We start from the raw sequence: 24,856 nt of genomic DNA, 5'->3' as shown, positions 1-24,856 counted from the left end.
GCTGATTTAAGGTATATGTTGATGTGTAGAAAAATACACTGCTGTTCTCTGGGAAATTACGATGTATGGTACGTTATCAATATTTCGGTATGGGGTGGGAAAACTTCACCTTGGGCAACTGTATCCAGTTAATCACTCAGTACATGACTGTACTGTTTTCTAAAAAAAGTCTTTGAAGCAGCCAGAGAGAAAAACTGAGAACAGCTAATGTTTGCAACATGTTCATATTAGTATGTTTTATATTCACATGTCCAAATTTCAGAATTTGGAGTACTTTCACAGTAGCAGATAAAATTCATGCAGAGTCTCAGTTCTGAGCAGCGACCGTTTTCTTTTTTTTTAACCAGCTGTTTTTGAATTTTTCCCATATGTGATCGCCCAGGAAAATCTGTAATACAGTAGCTCTAGTTACTATATTTTATTTTTGAGCTGCAGTTATTCAGCACTTGAAACATGATTTTTGCATATTTGGAGACATCTTCCTGTAGACCGCTAGACAAGTTCACCACAGGCTGTTGGGAGAAATGGTCAAATACTTAACAGTGAAAAATGTGAATTAATATCTAGTGAAAACCAAGCTTGTCTAAATTGCAAACAATTCACACTCATTATTATTTGGCAGTTCTAATAGAATATAGTTCTGCATTATCTTCATTTACAGTCAAATGAAACATATTTATAAAAGTAACTAAACTGTAAAACTCACAGTGATTAACAGGCAATATGCCAAGCAAGGCAAGAAAAAAAAGTTTAAAAAAAAAATGAAATATCTGAAACATTGCCAGGAGCATCCTGGTAATAAAGTAATAAAAATTCTACAAGTGGCTGATATCTGAGGATTAGGTACAGGCCCTCACCTTTTTCCTTCCACCTCTCAAAAAACACTTCCAAGTACAGGAAACTTTGTGCTATCCGGCACCCACGGGACCGAGCTGCTGCCGTTGCCTCAAAACTGCCGTACTCTCCAGAGTTAATGTTGAGAGATACGGAGATTCTTATCTCCGTATTTGACAACAAACACTGTTGCTTAGCAACAGCTTCTAAACACTCGGGTGTAGCCCTAAAGCTCTGTAGCTGAAGCTGTTGCTATAGCTACAGACCTTGCACAGCTTGACTGTTCAAACAAAGCAAAAAAAGCAAACAAAAAGAATAAAAAACGGCTGCTGATTTTTGCTGGTGGCTCCAGATTGCTGGATAGCTCACCTCCGGATAGCACAAAGTTTCCTGTAATTTTACTTTTACCTTATGCACACACTCGCTTCATTCCGAAAATGAATGCAGGATGCCTTGCTAAAGGTAAATGATCTAATTTATTGACTGGGTAGATGCAGGGAGGATGTTTCCCCTGGCTGGGGAGTCTAGAACCAGGGTTCACAGTCTCAGAATAAGGGGTCGGCCATTTAGGACTGAGATGAAGAGAAATTTCTTCACTCAGAGGGTGGTGAATCTTTGGAATTCTCTACCGCAGAGGGCTGTGGCGGCTCCGTCGTTGAGTATATTCAAGTCAGAGATCAATAGATTTTTGGGTATCAAGGGATATGGGGATAGTGCAGGAAAGTGGAGTTGAGGTAGAAGATCAGCCGTGATCTTATTGAATGGGGGAGCAGGCTCAAAGGACCAAATGGCCTACTTCTCCTATTTCTTATGTTATATAATTATTGTGTGTGAATGTGCTTCTGTCCATCCAGCCCAAACATTCATCTTGTGAGCTCCAAAACTCTCTTGAAATGTGTTGATTGTAATTTCCAAAGCTTGCTTCTTCTCTACCCTCTCTACAGTCCCCAAAACTGAGCCAAAGTGTCCTTTTGGACACCAGCGAGCCTGGTACAGAAATAGTCTTGGCAGTAAGTGAATTTGGAATCTGATTTTTTGTTTTGCCAGTAGGTGAATTCAGGCTAGCTCTTTGTTTCTGCAACTCGTACACGCGGGACAGCTCTGCTTTGGCAAAAGGTGAACTCAAACCAGTCCTTCTGTTTTGATAACAGGCAAATCTGAAACCAGCTGTATGCTTTAGCAATGGTAAAACTGTGCCAAATCCTGAACTCTGCAGCAAGCACAGCCTGTCAGATATTCCAATTGCTGTGAGCTTCAGGAATCCTCTTTGAAACAGTGAGAACACAAAAGATGAAGTGAGAATATACTCAGGAGCCACCACAATTATCACTTTTTTTCACATGAGTATAAAGAGTTCTTTTACTTCCTACCACCCATCAACTAAAGGATACTTCAAAAAGAATACCTTCAAGTACCCTGGTGAAAATTGGAAATTAACCTAATGTAGCAATTTCACAATTACTTTCTGCTTCCTCTTTATTTTTGAGCTAATTATAATGTTTCTGCATCGAGAATATTTAATATACTCCACTTGCTGCACTCAGTGACCGCTTAGAATGTCCATTCTGGGATAGTAGAACTTCAGTAGGGGCAGTCAGGGCTCATTTAAGTTAAAGGGGTTCTATTCATTACCTTTATTAAAAAAATAAACTACTGTATCAACAGGAAGGAAATAATGTTCATGTCAGAGAGTTATTTTGCTGTGCCTGACTAGTTTGTACATGAGCGCACCAACGTCCGTGTTCTTGCTCAGGCCGACATCCCCAGCATCGAAGCTTTGACCACGCTCGATCAGCTCCGATGGACAGGTCACATCGTCCGCATGCCCGATACGAGACTCCCAAAAAAAGCGCTCTACTCGGAGCTCCGGCATGGCAAGAGAACCCCAGGTGGGCAGAGGAAACATTTCAAGGACACCCTCAAAGCCTCCTTTGAAAAAGTGCAACATCCCCACTGACACCTGGGAATCCCTGGCCCAAGACCGCACAAAGTGGAGGAGAAGCATTCGAGAAGGCGCCGAACACCTCGAGTCTCTTCGCCGGGAGCAAGCGGAAGCCAAGAGGAAGGAGCACAAGGAGCGCACGTCAACCCAAGCACCCCACCCACCCGCCCCTTCAACCACCGTCTGCCCCACCTGTGACAGAGACTGTAGGTCCCGCATTGGACTCATCAGTCACCTGAGAACTCATTTTTAATGTGGAAGCAAGTCATCCTCGGTTCCGAGGGACTGCCTAAGAAGAGACACTAGTACTGAGGATGTGTCATACTTGAAACTAATTATATAGTCTATTTGTTTGTGCTGCTGATAATTCTAGATCCTAAGTAGGACCAGAAGTTTTAGAATAATCTTGATGGATTAAAAGAAGCAGGCTGGACAAGTGCTCGTCTGATGTAAACTACGGTCCTGCCCAATGTTCCCTCTAAGCTGCGTGTGTGCGCCATAATCTGCACGGTATCACGCAGGCCACTCACAGGGTTTTCCATTTGAAATATCGGGCATGCGCTTTGAAATAAACAGGATGCGCACAACAAAGACAATTTGAAGGGAACATTGGTCCTGCCTAATTAAGCAGAATTAGCAACAAAAAAAAACTGTAGGAGCTCCTGCAGTGGCTCAGTGGGTTTATCCAGTGAATAGCTGAGATTTACAAACAAGGATGGTTCTAAATTTTATCTCAATTAGTTGATCTCCACTGGACTGGCAGTAGGGACACTGCAGTTAGCCTGAGCATCCTTGAGTTCAAGAGGGGGAAAAAAAATCAACCAGGATTGCTGGTCCAGTGCCCTTGCTGAACATGTAAATGTGTAGCTTAAGGCAAGGACAGGATTGGGATTGGCAGCAATGTCTCCAGTGATTGAATAGCCTGCTGAAACTCACTGTCTAGACATACACCTGATGAGTGATGAGAGTAAGGCTTTGAAGAGTGACCGCCAGCCACACAAGCATATTCCAAGCATCAATGCCAATTGGTGATTGAAGAAAATAAATGCTGGCATAAAATAGATGGAATGAGGGCCAATTTTGAGAACCAACGTCCTGCGCCAAAAGGACGCCTGAAACACGTCCGAGCCGATATCTGTATGGGCCATTTTTCAGGCATCCGTGGCGGGTGCCTAAAACAGGCGTTGGCTCCCTTATATATGTAAATGAGGGTCGCAACATCTCTTTCAAGCTCCCCCTACCAAATTGGATACTGATGAATGGAGCAGGAGCTAGGTCTGTTCCGCTAGGAATTCTTCAGTGGCCACTACGGCCGAATCAAAAGTTTAGTTCTTTTTAAAAAAAAAAAAAAAATTAAAACATCCCTGTGGAGCCAGGAGGAACTTTGTTTTGAAAGGAGTACTCCAGGATAAGGCTTTATGATGGCCTTGTCCTTGAGTGTTGAGAAGAAAAATAATTTCCTATTACTTCCATTTTAAAAATCAAACTCTCCACGTTGTGGTCAACTGCAGAGGGAGAATGAATGGGGCGGGGAGAGGGGTACAGATCATAGACCTTAGGCTGATGATGAAACATTGTGTTTTACACTCTTCTTCAAAAGCCCCAACGAAGATACAACACTCGTGTCACTTTTTTTTTCCACAAGAGATATTTTTCCCCATGAATTTTTGAGAGTAAGGTTAAAGACTTTTTAAAACTCTTTACAACTCTTGATTCTAAGAACAAACCTACTAGAGAGAGAGTGCAGAGGAGAGGGAAAGAGGGAGAGAAGAGAGGGGGGGGGAGGGAGGAGAGGGAACGAAGGAGGGTGAGGGAAGGGGAGGAGGAGAGGAAGAGGGAGTCTGGAGGATGGGGAGAGAAGAGGACACTGTGTGTTTGTGTTCAAGGTCAGAATGCTTGTGTGTGTGGTTGGAGGTAGTGGGGGAGGTGATCCAGGGCTCAAATGCAGCTCATTGTGGGTGGCTGAGGTCTATAGTCTGCCAGTCTGTAACTGGCCTATTGGGAGTGGGGAGAAGAAATAAAGGAGTGGGGCCACAGTAAAATGCAGCTTTGGTGGAGGAAAATGTACCGGTTGTGGGTGTGGGGCGGTGGGTGGGAGAGGGTTACTAGAAAACACAGCCAAAGAAAGGTGGGATGAGAGAAAATGTAGCTTGTGTGGGGGCAGGTATTGCCAGAGAATCCACTCTATTGATGCAAGGATAACTGCATAGAGGACACATTTGGAGTACTGTACTCAGAAATGGGCCACAGCTACAGTGGGGCTGTGTGCATACAGTCTGGGGTACAATATTTTCTTAAAAGCTGGTGGTTTTACAAGCTCAGTTATGGAGGCAACAAGTTCCTAAAGCTCTGACTGATGTGGTAACACTTTAGTGTTTTCCTTGTATTTTAAAGTTATGGCATTGAGTGACCTGTTGAAGATTCTCAAAATATCATTATATCTGAGGGAGTTTATTTTTCTTACCCCTGTATAATTTACATGAACATTCAACAGTCGTATTACAGTTCCAGTACTTTAAAGTAATATTATACAAAAACACTAGCAAGACCTTTTTTTCTCTTCTCTATCTTTATTACTCAGTCAGAAGCCATTACCAGAAGGAACAGGATTTTAATGTCCTTGCCCCTGCAGAGCTATGCACTTTCCTCTGTTTGTTTCTATGGAGACGTGTAACATTAAGGAACAGAGTTTACTTTAACTTTCTCGCTCCATTTGATCAGGTGATGGATGATGTGGACAAGGTTAAAGCTGAGTGTGCACTTCCTACAAGAGCTCAAACTGTTAACTTTGGAATAAAGGGAATCCGAGCTCTGGAATCATGTTAGTTTTTCAATATTTTGTCAGCAATCACATTTTATATACATTATATGTGTAGTAAAATTAAAAGATCAGCAAGAAAAGACAAATTTCTAATCCTACAGACAATAAAAGTAAAATTAGGTAGGGATTGATGGGATTGCTTCAAACATGATTTTAGAAACCAGATCTTCCACGTTTTAACTGAAAATTATGGAGATTCTTCAACCTCCGATGTTCTTTTAATCTTTGGACCGTTCCGTTAACGTGTAGAAATTTAATTAATTTTTTGATAACACAAGGATGCAGTGTCCAGCTCCCTGTATTATTTTTGGTAGTTGACACCTGCTGATTCTGTGATTGGAGACTACAGATGGGGATGGAGAAGGAGGTGTTAGTGGTGCTGGGGGGAGGGGCTGGTTTAGAACATTGCTTGTTTATCCACTGTCTGAGAGACATGGAAGGAAACCGTTCCACGGGGAAGTTGCTATGCAGATAGTTGAGAGTCCAGGTTTGGACATGCTTCAGGTTAGCTTTCTCACGAGTTCAGTTAATCTGCAGTCTTGTCATAACAGTTGGGGGTAACTTCTGAGCCCTTCCCAGGTCACACACACAAGTGAATCAACCAGACAGCTTTTTTCCAGTTGTACGTTTCTTTGGAGCCTCGGGATACATGTAGAGGTGAGATGACAAAGACCCCAGAGCTGCATCTGCTCTGATCAAGTAGGGTTAAAACTTCATGGTGGTGAGGATTATTCATTATCTGTGACACATGACTATGGTGTAAGCCTGTGAGAAGGTCCTAATGTAAGAACTGACTGAACTATAAAGTGACAACTATTTAAATTCTCTGGAGAGCTTTTTTCAAGAGAGTATCAATGCAAAAAGTGACTCATATATTTTGAAAAATGTAGAATTAGATGATAAAATTGGATTTTATAATTATAAATAAGTTGCAAAAACAATCACCCTTCTCTCTCTTTTACAGCCTGATAACTCCGATGCATTTGTAAGCCATGTAACCAGTCCGGTAGGTAACGTTTGATTTCATTATTGGTTCAGGATTAATGTGACTAGCAAAAGAAAAAAGTCTATTTTTCTTTTCAGCTGTAGCAGCAATTGACAATTTTAAAGATTTTCCCCCTCCATTACTATGACTGTGTTTCTGGTAGGAAAACCTAAATTCATGGGCATTATCTTGTAAAATTGGCTTTTTGCAGATAATTGGGGCTTATTAATTGGGAGTGTTTGGTTGTTAATTGTGAAATTTGAATACAATTTAATTATATTTTAGATTGACCTTTTTGTGGTCCTATTCTTCTTCACTCGTGGTTGTATAATTAACTTTCAGTGGTTGTAGTTCTGTATTAACAAACCTTTCCAACTCCATATTATTTGAACAACTTGAAAAACATTCTCTGGTTCTGTGACATTGCACAACACTGTTTTAAGCAAGCGTTCATTTGTGTTTAACATGGCCTGTTTCTTTAAAGCTACTGCTCAGGAACTCCTTACGGAGTTGTGTAAAAAGGCACACCCTGACATCAATTAAGGCTAATTACTGAGGGAAATTTCTGTAGATTGGCAGCTGCTATTAAGTTTCTGTCTCCTACATTAAGGAGGTGCCAAGTTATCAAGGCCAGAAAACAACAGCAGTAAATGGCTGGCGCTCTTTTAAAAGATTGCATTATATCTGTGTGATCTGAAGGGTGACAGACCGGGAAGGGAGCTTGGCTGGGGAAGGAGTTACTGTGCTTAACCATGTCAGAGATTTGAATCAAAATCTGTTGATACAGATCTTAACCAAGTCAACTCTTAACAGTCTTATTAATTCATCAGTGTGCGTGATTCAGCTTACCCATACTATCGGCCTAGGTAACTTCTCTAAGACAATTCCTACCTGTTGACCCTCCACCCCCCCCCCCCCCCCTTACTGTTTGAAGAAAACTTTGAGGATGTTTAATCTTAGTTCTTTTTAACTTTTTTTGGGGGGGGGTTGCTGGTGAAAGGGGCCTGGCTGACGGTGTATTTTTACTGTTACAACCTGATTATAAATTCAGCTCAGGCAGCTGGAATGGAAGTCTTGTCTTTCTGCTGTCATTTAGGGTCCTACCTTGAGTGATCTGGGACAACCTCAATCCAGTTCCTTGTGGGCAAGGGTTCATAGTTCAAAACTACACTTAATCTGACATCTAATTGGCAGTATCACTCAGTCGATGGTGATGGTTAGTATGGGAAATGGAATTGTCACTTTGTGTAGCAGAGATTCCTCTTTCGAGACTGACAATAAGGCACATTGTTGAAGCAAGGAGGGCGTTTTCCTGTAGGTACATCTCTGCTTACCTGATGTAAGAGTACTTGATCCCTATACTGGTTGCTTGAAATAGGAAATTGTTCCATTCCGTGATAGATGCACTTTAGTGAGCAGAAGAATTCACCAAAATTAATCAATTTCATACCATTTTAAATTGCTTACTGAGAGTTAATGATAAATCAGAGCCTGTTTATTACAATTATTGAATTTTAATTGCGCATTACAGAACCTCAGTGCTTTCATTTTATTGTACTTTTATTCTTTATCATATAATATGAATTCAGAATGATTTATCAAATACAGACCCCACCATTTATACTGTCCCCGCTTATCCTGGACACCCGCCTATATCGGGCAAATGGTGCTGACAATTTGAGATAACCATAGGCATCGATTAAAAAGGGCGCTGCTTAAACCATGTTAAACACGCCAAATATTTCTGGCACTTCAAGCCGATGTTCGCACCTCGTGATTACCTGCCATTAAGTTACTCCCTGTTTACAAGCGGGACTTTTGTTTTGAACATTCCTCAATTAATTTTTCCACTTGGAAAAAAATGTTTCTTGAAGTTTAACAAGAGGAAATTAATTTTAAAAAGCCTCTTGAACGCTTGCCACTGCTGCAAGCCCTTCTTGCCGGTTTGCTAAGCTTGACATCTTCCAGCCACGTTTTAATATTAAATACTCCGAGGACGTGTTTGAAAAATGATCTGTATTGATAATGTTATTGTCTGCTGCTTTTGTTCATTTTTTGTCAGGTGCTGTTAAATTTAATTTTGATATAATTTTTGACAATAGATGAATTTGAGGGACATATTGTTAGCCCTTTACTGAGTCCCTTTGGTAAATTTATGAGATAATTGTGAGATGGAGTTGAGTTGCCCAGGCAGAGAGTTTCAGTGGACTTTTTTTTATCGTCTCTGGTCATGTCCTCACCCATCTTCCATACATACTCTATCCAGCTAGATAGCCATCAGGAGTAGGAATCCCATCTGATTTCTCCCCCTACCCCCAACCCTCTTCGTCGAGGAGCATTGTAGAGCAGTGAATTTTTATATTCTTGTTTTGAAGTTTCTGATCTGTTGTGGTTAATGTTCCAAAGCATTTTTACAGTGAAACATAAAAACAAAATGCTATTTAACTAATTTATAGGCATTGTTAAATTCAGGTGTGCTTTTTGTCCATTCCTCCTTTTCAGTGAAAGCTAATTTAAAAGACCACAAAAGTACAAAGCAAACTTTTTAAGTTTGGCAAACACAATATATAGTAATGAATGTTGAATCCAAATGCATCATTGCATTGGTTGCTTGATCTAATAAGCATAGTAAAAAAGCAAAGCAGACTAATATCAAGTTGCGAGGGACATGGAGAGATATAACTTAAGACAGATAGGAGAGAGGATAAGGATAGTGAAAAAAAAAATTGAAGTAAATAAGGGTTTCACTATTTATCTGTGAATGTGAAAAACATTAAAAAATAAAGTCAAACGTAGAAGCATTCATTTAGAATGGAGAGATGACATAGCCTTAATAGAAACTTGGCTTCAGATGGAGTGAGACTGGGAACTAAAATATATTCTCACCTATAAAAAATTTCAGGAGGAAGATGGAAAAAAGGGAGGAGAGTTGGCCTTACTAAATACAGACATGACTTCAGCCATCGAAAAGAAAGTTTTTATTGATGGTAATGCTCAGACAGAGTCTGTCTGGCTCAAAATAATGAGGAATCTGTTGGCATACCATGCGGTACAAAAGAAATGAAGGATGAGATTCGTGGGTGATTTCAAGAGGTCGGGAGTAGCTATAGAATTGTAATTATGGGGAACTTGAATTCTGGTATGGTAGACTGGGGATAACCTTCTGAAGTCCATACTGTGGGATGGGTTTTAGTGAACACTTAGAAAGGCATTGGCTAATCAGTAAGGTTGGTATTGGTCGGAAGGGAAGACATACTTAAGTAATTTAATTTTTAAGCCATTCACAGTAGCTATAAACAGAGTGCAGTGCACATTCTATAGGGCTTGAATTAGTTGTCATCTGGAAATGGGAGCAAAATGGTTGTCACACTCCGATCACGGCAGGATGACGGCACCATGACTACTGCCAGGATACTGGGCATTGACCTGCATAATTTGTTGTCTACGATGGCAGACAAATTGAACTTTTTTAGAATGTAGTCTCTCCTTGTTTTGTAATAGAGGGCTTGGTCTTGTATGGGAGCACACAAGGCCATGTGGGCGTACTCCATGATTCCCTTTACCTGAGGAAGTCCAGCAAAGTCCACCGGTCTCACCTCTCCCCTCCTGCTTGGCAGCCTCAATTGGGAAGGTGATGAATTCCTGACACCTGGAAAACAGTGCGTCTGAGACCTTGATTGCAGTGTGCATAGCAAACTCAGAGATGTTACTGACGTTAGAAGGAGCCCGATGCATAGACGTTCAGGGCCACAGTGACCTTCACAGCCGCAGGCAGTGCTGTGGGTGTCCTGGTGCTGGGCTGCAATTCTTAGCTCAGCAGGTGGCAGAGTTCAGTCACTGCCTCCTGGGAGAACCAGAGCCACTTGATGCACTGCTCTGCTCCTCTTCAAAGTTAAGGTAGGAAATTTGGTTCCTGTACACCCTCATAGTGCAAAGCCTCCTCTGTCCTTCCCTCTTCTAGCAGCCTTCCTTGCTGCCACTCCTGCTCCTCATGTCACAGCCCTGGAGACAGACCACCTAAAATACCCACTGTCCAACAATGTTGGGCAGGCAATCCTTTGACAGAGTGCAGGACCTCCCAAAAATCACTGAGTTCAGCTCAAAAAAAAGTCAAAAATCACCAAAACACTCTCCAGCAGCCTAATAACTCATTAGAGACTTCCTTAATGGAGGTGAGTATCCTTTTAAACAGCGATTCTGCAGCATGCTTCCTGACTATTAAGGCAATGACTTCCTGATCGTGATTAAGACCCAGTGAATCAGGCGCTTCCACACAAGAGTTTAGGTAATGGGTCCTTATTCAGATGCAGGGCCCACATTTCAAATTTTAAATCAATGCTGTGCGGCACCCACGTAAAAAGGATCTCTGGACCAATTTAGCAGCAGTCTGGTCACACGCCCAAATTGGATGTGGGCCTAAATTGGTCATCATTGCACACGTTTAACGCCTGAGAAAGGGGTGCAACAATGTGGAATTTAGATCCCCATATATGTTCAGAAGGCATTTAATTACATGCCCATAAGAGAATCATAGAATCAAAATGGAAGAAGGCCATTCGACCTGTCGAGCCCGTGCCAGCTCTCTGCAAGAGCACTTCAGCTAGTCCCACTCTCCTGTCCTTTCCATGTAGCCCTGCAATTTCTTTTCTTTCAGGTACTTATCCAACTCCCTTTTGAAAGCTGTGATTGAGTCTGCCTCCACCACCCTTTCAGGCAGTGCATTCCAGATCCTAACCACTCGCTGTGTAAAAAAGTTTTTCTTACGTCACCTTTGGTTCCTTTGCCAATCACCTTAAATCTGTGTCCTCTGGTTCTCGACCCTTCTGCCAATGGGAACAGTTTCTCTCTATCTACTCTGCCCAGACCCCTCATGATTTTGAACACCTCTATCAAATCTCCTCAATCTTCTCTGCTCTAAGGAGAACAACCCCAGCTTCTCTAGTCTATCCACGCAACTGAAGACCCTCATACCTGGAATCATTTTCGTAAATCTTTTCTGCACCCTCTCTAAAGCCTTCACATCCTTCCTAAAGTGCGGTACCCAGAATTGGACATAATACTCCAGCTGAGGCCGAACCAGTGTTTTATATAGGTTCATCATAATTTCCACGCTTTTGTACTCTATACCCCTATTGTAATTTGTTGCAAAAATTAAGGCACATGGCATTAAAAAGCTGCATTGATAAAGGGTTTGCTGGGGGCAGAAAGCTATCCTGGTGTCCTGTTTGATCCCAAGCTGAGTTTCTGCCACATATATCTGTGCTTCATTAAATTCCCCCCTGCTCATCACCCTCACGCTCATCCACATTAGCTCCCCACCCCCCAACGCTAGGTTTGACAACCCTCCCGCTTTGCTTGGTAGTCTCCTGGAATTGACTCTTGATCTCCCGGGCGCTACTACTGGCAACCCGAGACAAGATACTTTGTATGCACGGTTTGAGCCTGCTGCAGACGATCTTGCCCTGGCTGCTCATCCTCCACAAGGAGTTGGCAGTACACATGCTACAGGAAGACTTCAAATCTAGCGGCATCTTCGGGCCTGCGACCAGAAACTCCATACAGTAGTGGCTCAGAACACAAACCCAGGCTCGCCCTCCAAATGAAGCCAAACTGAACCGGAGCACAACACCCCAGCCGCACCCCCTGACAGACAGGCGAGTGGCGCCCATCACACACCCAGAGATATTCAGTTGCATTTTAAGTAGGGTTAACCCCCAGTTTCACGCGCAGCTCAAAACCGAATAGGAAACACGTTTGGTCATGTCTACAGGCATAGGCACTTTGAAATGTTGGACAAAAACGCCCCTCACAGTCCTGATGGTACTTCCGGTGATGATGATGATTCTTTGGAAACTTCAATACCCAAACCCCTCTACCTCATAAGCTATTAAAGTAACCGGGCTCAACTGATAAAAGATCATTTCAGCATGGATCTCATGCAATGAGTAACATTTGGATGGGTGTTCCAGGTAGGATAGTGGAATTAAAAACTGATATCGTTCAAGGGGAAGTTAGATACTGTAATGGGGCAGCATCAATAGAAAGATGAGCTAGATGTGACGATTGTTAAAGCAGGTTAGCTAAATTGGAATGGGAGCATGAAAACCTACCGGGACCCAACCTTGATGAGGTATTTGCAAACTTCAGCAACTGTCATGTATTCAAAAGTCACCTGATCAAAAATCACATGATTGCCCATCATGTGATCAGACCTCCAGGAATAAGGCCAACCAGAGTAGGCAACCCTACCCAACGCCTTAATAATTAAGTCCTCATCCTTGTCTTTAATTCCTCTTTGGCCTTGTCCAATCCTAACTCTGCAATACCCTTCAGCCCTATATAACACCCCAAACCCCCCATCAAACTAAGGCTAACTAAGGAAGTAAAGGATGGTATCAAATTGAAAACGAAGGCATACAATGTTGCCAAGATTGGTGGGAGACCAGAGGATTGGGAAATTTTTAAAAACCATCAAGGATGACTAAAAAAATAATGGAGAGAGAAGATGAATTATGAGAGTAAACTGGCAAGAAATATTAAAGCAGATAGTAAGAGCTTCTACAGGTATATAAAAAGGAAGAGAGTAGCTAAAGTAAACGTTGGTCCCTTAGAGGATGAGACTGTGGAATTAATAATGGGGAACGGGGAAATGGCAGAGACTCTTAACAAATATTTTGTATTTGTCTTCACGGTAGAAGACACCAACAACATTCCAATAATGGATAATCAAGGGGCCACAGGGAGGGGGGAATTAAAGACAATCACTATCACTAAGGAAATAGTACTTGGTAAAATAATGGGACTAAAAGACGACAAGTCCCCTGGACCAGCTGGCCTGCATCCCAGGGTCGTAAAAGAAGTGGATGCATTGGTTGCAATATATGAAAATTCCCTGGGCTCTGGAGAGGTCCCAGCGGATTGGAAAATCACAAATGTAATGCCCCTATTTAAGAAAGGAGGGAGACAGAAAGCAGGAAACTATAGACCAGTTAGTCTAACATCTGTCATTGGGAAAATGCTGGAGTCCTTCATTAAGGAAGCAGTAGCAAGGCATTTGGAAAATCATAATGCAGTCAAGCAGAGTCAGCATGGTTTTATGAAAGGGGAATCATGTTTAACAAATTTGCTGGAGTTCTTTGAGGGTGTAATGAGCAGGGTAGACAAAGGTTAGCCAGCGGATGTTGTGTATTTGGATTTCCAGAAGGCTTTCGATAAAGTGCCACATAAAAGGTTACTGCATAAGATAAGAGCTCATGGAGTTGGGGGTAATATATTAGCATGGCTAGAGAATTGGCTAACTAACAGAAAGCAGAGAGTTGGGATAAATGGGTCATTTTCCGGTTGGCAAACAGTAACTAGTGGGGTGCCACAGGGATTGGTGCTGGGGCCTGAACTATTTACAATCTATATTAATGACTTGGATTAAGGGACCGAGTGTAATGTAGCCAAGTTTGCGGATGATACAAAGATGGGAGGGAAGCAAGTTAAACAGAGGACTCAAAGAATCTGCAATGGGATATAGACAGGCTAAGTGAGTGGGCAAACATTTGGCAGCTGGAGTATAATGTGGGAAAGTGCGAGTTTATCCACTTTGGCAGGAAAAATAAAAAAGCAAATTATTATTTAAATAGAGAGAGATTACAAAATGCTACAGTTCAGAGGGACCTGGGGTCCTTGTGCATGAAACACAAAAAGTTAGCATGCAGGTACAGCAAGTAATCAAAAAGGCAAATGGAATGTTGGCCTTTATTTCAAGGGGGTTGGAGTATAAAAGCAGGGAAGTCCTGCTACAACTGTACAGGGTATTGGTGAGACCACACCTTGAGTACTGCTTACAGTTTTGGTCTCCTTATTTAAGGAAGGATATACTTGCATTGGAGGCAGTTCAGAGACGATTCACTAGGTTAATTCCAGAGATGAGGGGGTTGACTTATGAAGAAAGGTTGAGCAGCTTGGGCCTATACTCACTGGAATTTAGAAGAATGAGAGGTGATCTTATTAAAACATATAATATATACTGAGGGGGCTCGACAAGGTAGATGCAGAGAGGATGTTTCCCCTCGTGGGGAAATCTAGAACTCGGGGGCATAGTTTCAGAATAAAGGGTCGCCCTTTTAGAACTGAGGTGAGGAGGAATTTCTTCTCTGAGGGTTGTAAGTTTGTGGAATTCTCTGCTGCAGAGAGCTGTGGAGGCTGGGTCATTAAATACATTTAAGGTGGAGATAGACAGATTTTTGCAAGATAAGGGAGTGAAGGGTTATGGGGAGCGGGCTGGGAAGTGGCTTTGAGCCCTAGATCAGCCATGATCTTATTGAATGGCGGAGCAGGCGCGAGGGGCCAAGTGGCCTATTCCTGCTCCTATTTCTTGTGTTCAAACACTCTGTTTCTCTGATTCTGGTCTTTTGTATATCCGTCATCCATTGTAGCACCACTGGGTGTAGAGCCTTCAGCCACCTGGGGCGTGCTCTTTGGATTGCCCTCCATAAATCTCTTCAGCACTCTCCTCATTCAAAAACTTTTTCAAAACTCACCTCTTTGACCAAACCCTCCTAATCTTTCCCTGGCTCAGCACCAGTCCTTTTGCGTATATGTGAAGCACCTTGGAACTTTTTGTTTACTTTGAAGGCACGGTAAAAATGCAAGGCCTTGCTGCTGACGGAGATGAATTCAGGATTTACAGATTGGTGGAATAGTGATTGTGGTGTACCTCAGGGAGCTGTGCGAGGACCTATTCTTTATTTGTATTAGCAATTTGGATTTACGCACGAGAGGAGTGACTTCAAAGTTTGCGCATGATTTGAATTTTTGGGCCAATTTCGAGCAGTAAGTAGGAATGGTAGAAGGATTCAGGAGGACATGGATAGGTTAGCAATGTGAGAAGGTAAGTGCCAGATTTTCTAAAGAATTCGACCGTGGCTACCTGCTGCTGAAGACTATCTTGTGACCCCAGTTGGAAAGGTGAATGTGGACAGTATTGGGCTCATTCTATGATGCGTCTCATGGTTGAACAGCTTGTCAGATACCCACTACTCAAGCTTACACAGGAAGAATGGCCTCTTGGTCAAGGAACTAGGGAGCTGTTGATGCTAATTGAACCTTATTACTGCACAAGTCACTGTCTGCAGGGAAGAAAATTAGAGAAAAATTTGGAGGTTGAAAGAAAAAAATTGTCTAACTCTTCAGGTTTTTCTACCATCCTTGATGACAGCAGTTATGCTTGTGTAATACCTTTAACATGGAAAAAATCCTAAGATGCTACACAAACAGTTGAAGGGATGCAGAACAGCAGGGAACAGGAGTTAAGAGTTGAGTTAGCAGATAGGATTGAAGATGTGGCTTTAAAGAGGCTTTTGAAGGTGGGTAAGTGCAGCAAGTGATTCAAAAAGAGAATTCTGGAGTGCAGGGTCACAGTGGCTGTATTGACAACATCCCTTTAATGTAGAAACAATCAAACTATTGTCTGTACTTTTGAAAGCTACAAAATAAGCTCAAATTTTGAAATGACTTTGAGTTATTGTTATAGCAAAATTCTATTAATTATTTATTTAATTATGTTAAGTTGGTAATATCTACATTAAATTAGCAAATGGTGGAATGTCCTCCAACCATGTTAGGTGTTTGATCGCTGTAATTCCCAGGCTCGAATTCTCAAAGTATAATAATGGTAGACAAACTTTGAAAACCACAGCATCCTTTTTTTAACTTTACATTTTAATGCACTTATCTATTTAATTTAGCCTCCGTTGTTTAAGTAACTAGTTGTTTAGAGTCAAAGTCTGTATTGTAGTATCATAGTACTTGAAGTTTTAATTAAGAAACCAACTATGGTCATTAAAATAATATGGTTAAGTTAAATGGGTTTCTTCAGAATACATAAGTGTCAAGTCTGACCTATCTCAAATGCACAATTTTAGGAGCAGTTACAAAGAAACCGAGCATGTGAGCAATACAGACCATGTGATCAAGAAAGAGTCATTACAGATCAGTGCACTGCAATGGTCATTGAGAAAGTGAAGAATAAGGGATAAGAGAGTGTGTTCTGCTTTGGCACTGGGTCAGGGATCTGCATTTACTCTGAAGGTTCACAAGAGAATGTTAAGTTTCACCATGCGCTTCACAAGTTCTAGAGATGCGGCAGTGAATAGAGGAGGTTACTTAGCTAGGCCAGGGAATTTTCTCTATGTCTGTTGCAATATCCGAGCTGCTACCATGTTAAAAGGAAAGGAAAAAGAAAGAGAAAAGTCTTGTAAAATGTGGCATTGATTCTGTGCTTTTTATCTGGGCTTGTCTTAGAAGTGTTATGAACGAGTCCATTGTCTGAAAAAATGTAAAAATCTGTGCATGTTGCAAAGTGCCCCATTGATGTAGTCATCTGCTGTTCACTTTGGCTATGATGCTTGTATTTTGCAAAAGAAAGAGTTGATTCATCCTTCACTGTGTGTTGTGTACATGAAAGATACAGCCCAGCAGAACATTGTTTACTGAAGATGACTGAATAACTGGTAAAATCTGCATCAAGATTATTATCGGTTGAAAAACTATTCATTGATGCACAGTAGGAATAACTTTCAACTTCTCCGCCTGGGTGGTAACCTGGCGGAGTGGATCACCTGCCCCCTCATCCTTGTTTTCAGATCCCTCCATGGCCTTGCCCCTCCCGATCTCTGTAACTTCCTCCAGCCTCTCTACCTCGCTCTCGTTCCTTAAGACGCTCCTTAAGATTTACGTCTTTGATCAAGCTCTTGGTTGTCCTAATACCTCCTTATGTGACTCAGTGTTAATTTTTGTTTGATAATGATCCTGTGAAGCACCTTGGGATGTTTTACTATGCTAAAGGCGCTATATAAATGCAATTTGTTCTTGTTGTAGAACACGTCTAAATTTCTGTTGCATTGGAATCACTGGAGCAATATCGGGTGGGTTCCATACAGGACAATCCACTGTTGCAAGTTACCACCCAGGCAGCGAAGTTGAAAGTTACCCCCAGTCTGTTGAAGGAAAAAAAAATCCTGTTTGCCAGTTCTGTAATTACACATTCCATCTGCACGCATGACACAAACTCGTAAAAATGGTTTTAGTGTGTTCACTGATGCTACTCCACATCTGAGGTCATTGCCAGATTACAAGCTTTGAAATAATGGCTTGTGCATATACAGTATTTTATTTTTAAAAAGTGAAAGAAAGACAGGAGGGTTTTTGAAGCAGAGAAGCTTGGATATTCCACCCACCCATTGCACTCTGATTTTTGGGCAGTAATTGAGTGGCCGGATGCAGAAAGTTTTGTCCCACCAGGTATGTGCCAAGTTTGTGCCCTGATACATTTTTTATGCTATGTGGGACCAGTGATAGCAGAAGCTTCTGCTTCAGACAGATGGGGATTTATTTTCAATATTCACTTTGTACCCCTGAATGCTATGCTTTGGAGTTTGCCATGTTTCTGATATTCCTACGACATCGAAGTTTCCTGCTGCCAGTGCCATCTACAGCTTTGGCATTTTATTTTTAATGTTTCTAGCATTCACATATATACATCTTATTATTGTAGCTATGCCTCTTTCCCTGGCTCCCCCAGAGTCTGTCTTTTCCTCGTCTCCATTTCAGTTGCGTTTCATTGAGATTTTGTGTCCATACTCCCTCGTCTACCTTCTGTGCTACGAACAGTCTCCTCTGGATCTATTAACCTACCAGCCCTCCCCCACCGTATCTGGTTTAAATGTTTCCTCATTGCTTTCTTAGTGCTCTTTGTAAGTCTCTTTGTTCCTGCTTGGTTTAGATGTAGCCTGTCTCTCCCGTACCAGTCCTTGTTTGGGAAGTATTCCCAGTTAGTTATGAAGGCAGTGTTGCTGTTTTTGCACCAGGTTGCCAGCCGCTCATTTACATTCTCAATTTTCCTGGTGAACTCCCTTCATCTCTTAATAACCAGAAGTCTGCCAGAGGGCATTACTTTTCATCCTGTATCTTTGAGTTCTGCTGCAGTCCTCACGTATGTGACTTTTAAGGTCCCTATCTTATTTTGCCCTCTATTATTTACCCTTGTATAGATTATTACCACTGCATCCCTTCCTGTCCCCATCAGCATCCCTTCAAACCTTTCTTCAACATGTATTACTCTAGCTCCAGGTGGACAACTCCCCATCCTGTAAATATTGTCACTATGACACACATGGCTATCCACTCTTGTAAACAAATAATTTCCTATGACCACTATCTTTCTGTGACTGACAGCTGTTGTCTTTATCTCAGCTGCCTCCTAGTTTTCTAGCTACTTCCTCTAATGTGGCCTTGTTTCATAGAATCTTGCAGCACAGAAGGAGGTCATTTGGCCCATCGTGCCTGTGCCGGCTCTTTGAAAGAGCTATCCAGTTAGTCTCACTCCCCTGCTCTTTCTCCATTACCCTGCAAATATTTCCTTTAGGCTAATAAGCTGATGTAGAAAAATTGAGGTATAAGCAGCATACTTCCATTTTATTCTGTCTAAAATCCACCAATTGCCATTCTGAACGTAATAAAACCGAAAGAGAAATCTAGCCAGCAATCTCTGGTTCAGGTGACTGCTTTCATGGTTTACAAAATCATCAAACCTCTTCATTTCAATGCTTTAGTTTTTTTCACCTGTTATTAATTTGTATTCGTCAGCTCTTAATTTTAAAATATAATGTTTTATTAAAAATGTTATTGGGCATTCTTAAACTTGTCCAGATTGTTTGATGTATTCCGTGTCTGGCCACTTGTGTGACATCACTAGAGCATAGTGCGTGGTAAGGGCGTGTCCAGTACCAACGCTTCATCAGTCAAGTAATGAAATGGATATATTCAAACTTTTTAATGCATATTAAATTTAAAAATACGAGGGGTAATTTGTATTGTTTTATGCTTAAAACATGAACAAAAAATAGGAGAATACTTTCTCTGATAGGTTGGACAGTGCAAAAGGGAAGGGTGCATCACTGATACCACAAATTCATAGGCCGTGAAAACCCACCGGATGGTGGCGGTTATGCATTGAAATTTAAGGTAATTTGTTTCTCAGACAAATCATCCTTTCAAGATACACAGCATGGTCAGTACTCAATATTTGGCTATTTGAGCTCAATATTTTCAGATATCTGTAATAATCCAACTTGCGTGAAAATCTTAGGTTTGGATGTTTATTCAGTGATATTTTACATGTTTAACATTGTACGATTTGTCTACATGTTAGCTGTTGCAAACTAAGTTAACTTGTTTTTTTAAATAATTACAGGCCTCAAACAATTTTCTGAAGAGTTCATCTTTCAGTCACAATAACTCATCTCAGTAAGTATTGCAAAGGTGCTTTCAAATCATAACCAACCCAATGAGGTTTTACCTAAACTAACAGAATATTTTCACAGTGAATTTGAAGCTATGCTATCCCATTATCTATGTCTTTAGCTATTCTATTAATTATTAAATGACTAATAATCTGTCAATAGCTCAACCAATAACAACTTCAGCATAACCTGAAAGCGAGCGTGCAGGTAGATAAAGCTATAAAATAGTTCACAGTATTTTGCGTTTTATAAATAGGGACATATATTACAACAGCAAGGAATTCATGTACAAAGCATTGGTTAGTTCACAGTTAGAGCACTATGTGTAGTTTTGGGTGCTCCGTTATAGAAATAGCATTAAGAGCATAGAACGTGTACAATATAGTTTCACCAAGATGATCCCAGGGACGGGAAACTGTAGTTATGAGGAGAGACTGGAGTTACCAGGAGTATTTCTATTATGTCCGTGTGTAATTGAGACACGAACTGCAGGAGTTGGTTACAACAGGTGTTTACTGAGTGGAGACAAAACTGGAACTACTATGCAAAGTTACTACACAGGCTTATATACAGGGGTGGTCACTACTGGTACTGCAGTATACAGGGGCTGCAGAATATAGTTCCTTCTGCAAAGCACATACACTACAATTCCTCCCCTTTTAGCTAAACAGTACATAACATTCGATTAATAATTGAATAACATATTTACAATTACAGTTGCTATATACATTAGCTGAAGTTAAGCAATTATAAGTTCAGCCTTTGAGGAGGCTTCCTGATTCTGTCTGGATAACGCCTCTTTGGGGTATCAGGTTCTTCTGGCAAAGTTGATTTGGGATCAACGTCGTTGTTTGGTTCGTCTGCTTCCAATATCACCGATTCTGAGGTAGATGCAATTGGTACTTCGGTTTCATCACCAGGTGTATCGGATCGTGGTGTGGATTTGACGTTTTCCAGTGACGCTAGAATCTGGTCAGCATGGCGTCTTACAATGCTCTCTCCAACGTCCATGGTATACATTAGAGGTCCTTGCTGTGTGCAGATCGTTCCTGGCTGCCATTTCTCTGTGCGGTAGTCCCGGGCCAAAACTGGTTGACCTATCTTAAAACTCCTGGTCAGCCTTTCATTCATATTCTGAAACTGTCTGTTCTCCACATCTCTTCTGATGTTTGGCTTAACCAAATCCAAGCGGCATCGTAGTCTTCGATTGAAGAACATCATGGCTGGAGTTTGGTTGGTAACCGCATGTGTCGCATTCCGGTAGGCAAACAAGAAGTTATCCACCTTGTGTTGTAGGGGAATGTCTTCATTACACATTGCCTTGATAGCCTTCTTGAATGTTTGAACGAACCTCTCAGCCAATCCATTGGTGGCTGGATGATATGGGGCGGATGTGTAATGCTTAACACCATTGTTCTTTAAGAACCTCCGGAACTCTTCAGACACAAACTGTGGTCCATTGTCAGAGCAAATCTGTTCAGGCAGCCCATTTCTGGCGAATATGGTTCGTAAGACTGTGATAGTTTTTTCTGTGGTGGTTGAGGACATTTTTATTACCTCTGGCCACTTTGAATGTGCATCCACCGCAATTAAAAACATCGAGTCCATAAAGGGACCAGCAAAATCAATGTGCACCCTTTGCCATGGAGATGAGGGCCACTCCCATGGATGTAGAGGGGCTTGTGGTGGGGCGTTTTGGACCTTCTGGCATCCTGTACAGCTCTTGGTCATCTGTTCGATTTCTCTATCGATTCCCGGCCACCACACAAACGCTCTGGCTAAGTTCTTCATTTTTACCCCTCCCAGATGACCCTCATGAAGCTCATTGAGCACTCTATCCTTCAATTTGGGTGGAATTACTACTCTGGATCCACACATCAAGGTTCCTCTGCACACTGACAGCTGTTCTCTACTCGGCGAGAATGCTGGCAACAGTGGTTCGCCATGTGCTGGCCATCCCTTCACCGTTAAATCATAGACCCTGGAGAGTATCGGGTCATTTTGTGTTTCCTTTTCTATGTTTGCATTCGTCACAGGTAGACATTCGACTATGGTCGAGTGGAATATCTCCACAGGATCCACTGCAGGTGCTTCTTCCACCGTCGGCAACGGTAGGCGCGACAATCCATCAGCATTCCCATGCTGTTTAGTTCCTTTGTACTCTATGTCATATTGGTGTGCCCCTAGGAAAAGGGACCACCTCTGTAGCCGTTGTGCTGTCATTATCGGGACGCCCTTCTGAGGGTTGAAAATGGAGACAGGAGGTTGATGATCAGTTAGTAGAGTAAATTTCTGACCGTGCAGGTAGTGATTGAACTTCTTCACCCCCCACACCAGGCTGAGGGCCTCTCTGTCAATCTGGGCGTAGTTACGCTCGGCTGAAGTTAACGAGCGTGACGCAAAAGCTATCGGCCTCTCTGAACCATCAAGGAATTTATGTGACAGTACTGCTCCAATGCCGTAGGGAGACGCATCACACGCCAATCTTATCGGTAGTGATGGGTTGTAGTGAGCCAATACTTTTCTTGAAGTGATTAGATCTTTACTCTTCCAAAAGGCCCGCTTATGTTCATCGCTCCATTTCCATGCTACTCCAGTTTGTAGTAGAGCGTTCAGTGGGTGCAGAATTGTGGACAAATTCAGCAAAAACTTATGGCAGTAATTCACCAATCCGAGGAATGACCTCAGTTGCGACACATTTTCAGGCGCTGGAGCCTTAACTACCGCTTCAATTTTGTCAGGGGACTTATGTAACCCCTCTTCATCAATCACGTGGCCACAATACGATATCTGTTTCTTAAAAAACTCGCACTTGGGGCGATTGGCTCGTAGCCCATGTTCTCTTAGTCTAGTGAGCACCTGCTCTAGGTTGGCAAGGTGTTCACTGTCATTTTCACCTGTCACTAGGATGTCGTCCAAGTAACACTGAGTCCCCGGAATCCCTTGCAGGACTTGTTCCATCGCTCTTTGCCATATCGCCGGAGCTGATGCTACTCCGAATACCAGTCGATTATACTGGTAAAGACCTTTGTGAGTGTTTATCGTGAGATACTTCCTAGAGGATTCTTCAACCTCTATCTGCAAATATGCTTGTGCTAGGTCAATTTTTGTAAAACGCTTCCCTCCAGATAGTGAGGCGAAAATACCTTCTATCCTCGGGAGAGGATATTGTACTGTGTGAAGGACTGGGTTCACCGTCACCTTGAAGTCCCCACAGATGCGAACCTTCCTTGGCTCCTCAGACTTATTGTTTAACGTTTTCTTCATGACAGGAACGATGGGTATCGCCCACTCGCTCCAGTCTACCTTAGATAACACACCTGCATTCTCCAGTTCTGCCTCGACGGCTGGGCGAATTGCATACGGTACCGGTCTTGCTTTGAAAAACTTGGGAATTGCATTCTCTTCTATTTTTATCGAGGCGGTTACGCCTTTAAGAGTTCCCAGTTCTTGTTGAAATACCTCTTTGGCGTTAGCTAAGATTTTTGACAATCATCCAGGTGTGACGTCGTCATCCTTTTTACCAGCCACAGTCAGTGCCTGAATGGAGTGCCAGTCTAAACTTATATTTCTGATCCATTCACGTCCCAATAACGGTGGTCCACCATCTTTCAGTATGTACAGATACAATTTCTGTATTTCCTTGCCATTGTATTCGACAGGCACCCTTATTTTCCCTCTGGGGTATACTTTCTGCCCCGTATACGTCTTCAAGACAATGGATGTCTCTTTCAAGGGTATGTGTGAGAATAGCCGCTCATAGTCTCGTCGATTCATGACGGTCAGGGCTGATCCTGTATCCAATTCCATTTTGACCTGGGACCCTGCTATCGTGAGGGTGACCCAAATGGTTCGGTGATCCTCTTTTGCGATTACGTTGTGAAGTTTGAGACAGCTTAGTCTCTTGTTCCCGGATTCACTATCGCTCTTCTGGTCTTCGGAACTACTGTCCGTCATCTTTTGTACTTTCCTGTACTGTTCCTTAGTAGCCTTTTCGTTGTCGTTTGTCTTCTTCCCAGACCTGCAAACTCGTGCAATGTGTCCCATCTTTCCGCATTGCCTGCATATTTTGTCCTTGGACCAGCAGTCCTTCTGGTCATGGGTTGTTTTGCCGCAGCGATAACATTTTTCAAATCCCCGTGTCATTTCATGGGTGCCGTATTCCTGTGGCTTTTGCTGTATTTCCACAGCTCCCCTTGCTGCTGCTTCGTACGATACTGCCACGCTGAAAGCCTTATCTAGCGTCAGCTCTTTCTCTGAGAGTAACCTCTTCTGGGTTCCTTCACTCAGGAGTCCACAGACAAATTTGTCCCGTAGGGTATCTGCCAGTCGTGCTCCGAACTGGCAGTGCTTTGATAGCTTGCGTAGTTCCGTAAGGTAATCAGCATTGCTCTCATCTTTATGCTGATTTCTCTTGTGGAATTTAAATCTTTCTGCTATCAGCAGCGGTGTAGGATTTAGGTGTTCCTGTAGGATATCAACAATTTCGTTAAAACTCTTCGCCATCGGTTTGGCTGGAGTGATCAGGTTCCGCAATAGGCCGTACGTTCTTGCGCCCATTAAGTTTAGTAGTACCGATGCCTTTTTCTCATCGGCTACTTCGTTTGCCTTGCAATATACTTCGACTCTTTCCACATACGTGGTCCAGTCTTCTATTGCATTATCGAAGGCAGTGATATTGCCAGTCTTCGGCATCTTGGAGATCTAAGATGGCGCCTCCCGCGCTTTGCCTTCTTCCCCGATTGAACAAAATGGCGCCTCCCGCGCTTTGCCTTCTTCCCCGCTGGATTAAGATGGCGCCTCCCGCGCTTTCTCTCTTCTCCGCTGCTGCTAGTGCTGTTGCTGGCGTTTTTATGCCTTGATGGCGACGCCCTATGGTCTTCGCGCAGTTCCCCCCCGCGCTGCTGCTAACGCCGCTCTCCGCGGCAAACTGCAGCTCCTCGCGGCTTTCTGCGCATCTAATTTCTTTTATTTTCCCGTCG

At 42.4% G+C, this 24,856-nt stretch overlaps 1 protein-coding gene across 10 annotated transcripts in view; it reads left to right on the top strand.

Annotated features, from left to right (window-relative positions):
- Nucleotides 1-24,856, top strand: part of tns3 (tensin 3) — a 532,570-nt gene that overhangs the window by 262,167 nt on the left and 245,547 nt on the right. For all 10 annotated transcript variants that reach the window (XM_085988093.1, XM_085988094.1, XM_085988102.1 and 7 more), the window contains 2 exons: nucleotides 6,562-6,603; nucleotides 19,826-19,878. In XM_085988093.1, coding sequence (XP_085844219.1) covers nucleotides 6,562-6,603; nucleotides 19,826-19,878 — 95 coding nt within the window. The remainder of the gene's footprint in view (nucleotides 1-6,561; nucleotides 6,604-19,825; nucleotides 19,879-24,856) is intronic.

Source organism: Somniosus microcephalus, chromosome 5 (genome assembly GCF_052327205.1).
Source record: "Somniosus microcephalus isolate GS21.2 chromosome 5, FLI_Smic_1.0, whole genome shotgun sequence".
Lineage (NCBI taxonomy): Eukaryota > Metazoa > Chordata > Chondrichthyes > Squaliformes > Somniosidae > Somniosus > Somniosus microcephalus.
The sequence above is the reverse complement of the archived record's forward strand: the minus strand, read 5'-3'. Positions and strand labels throughout refer to the sequence as shown.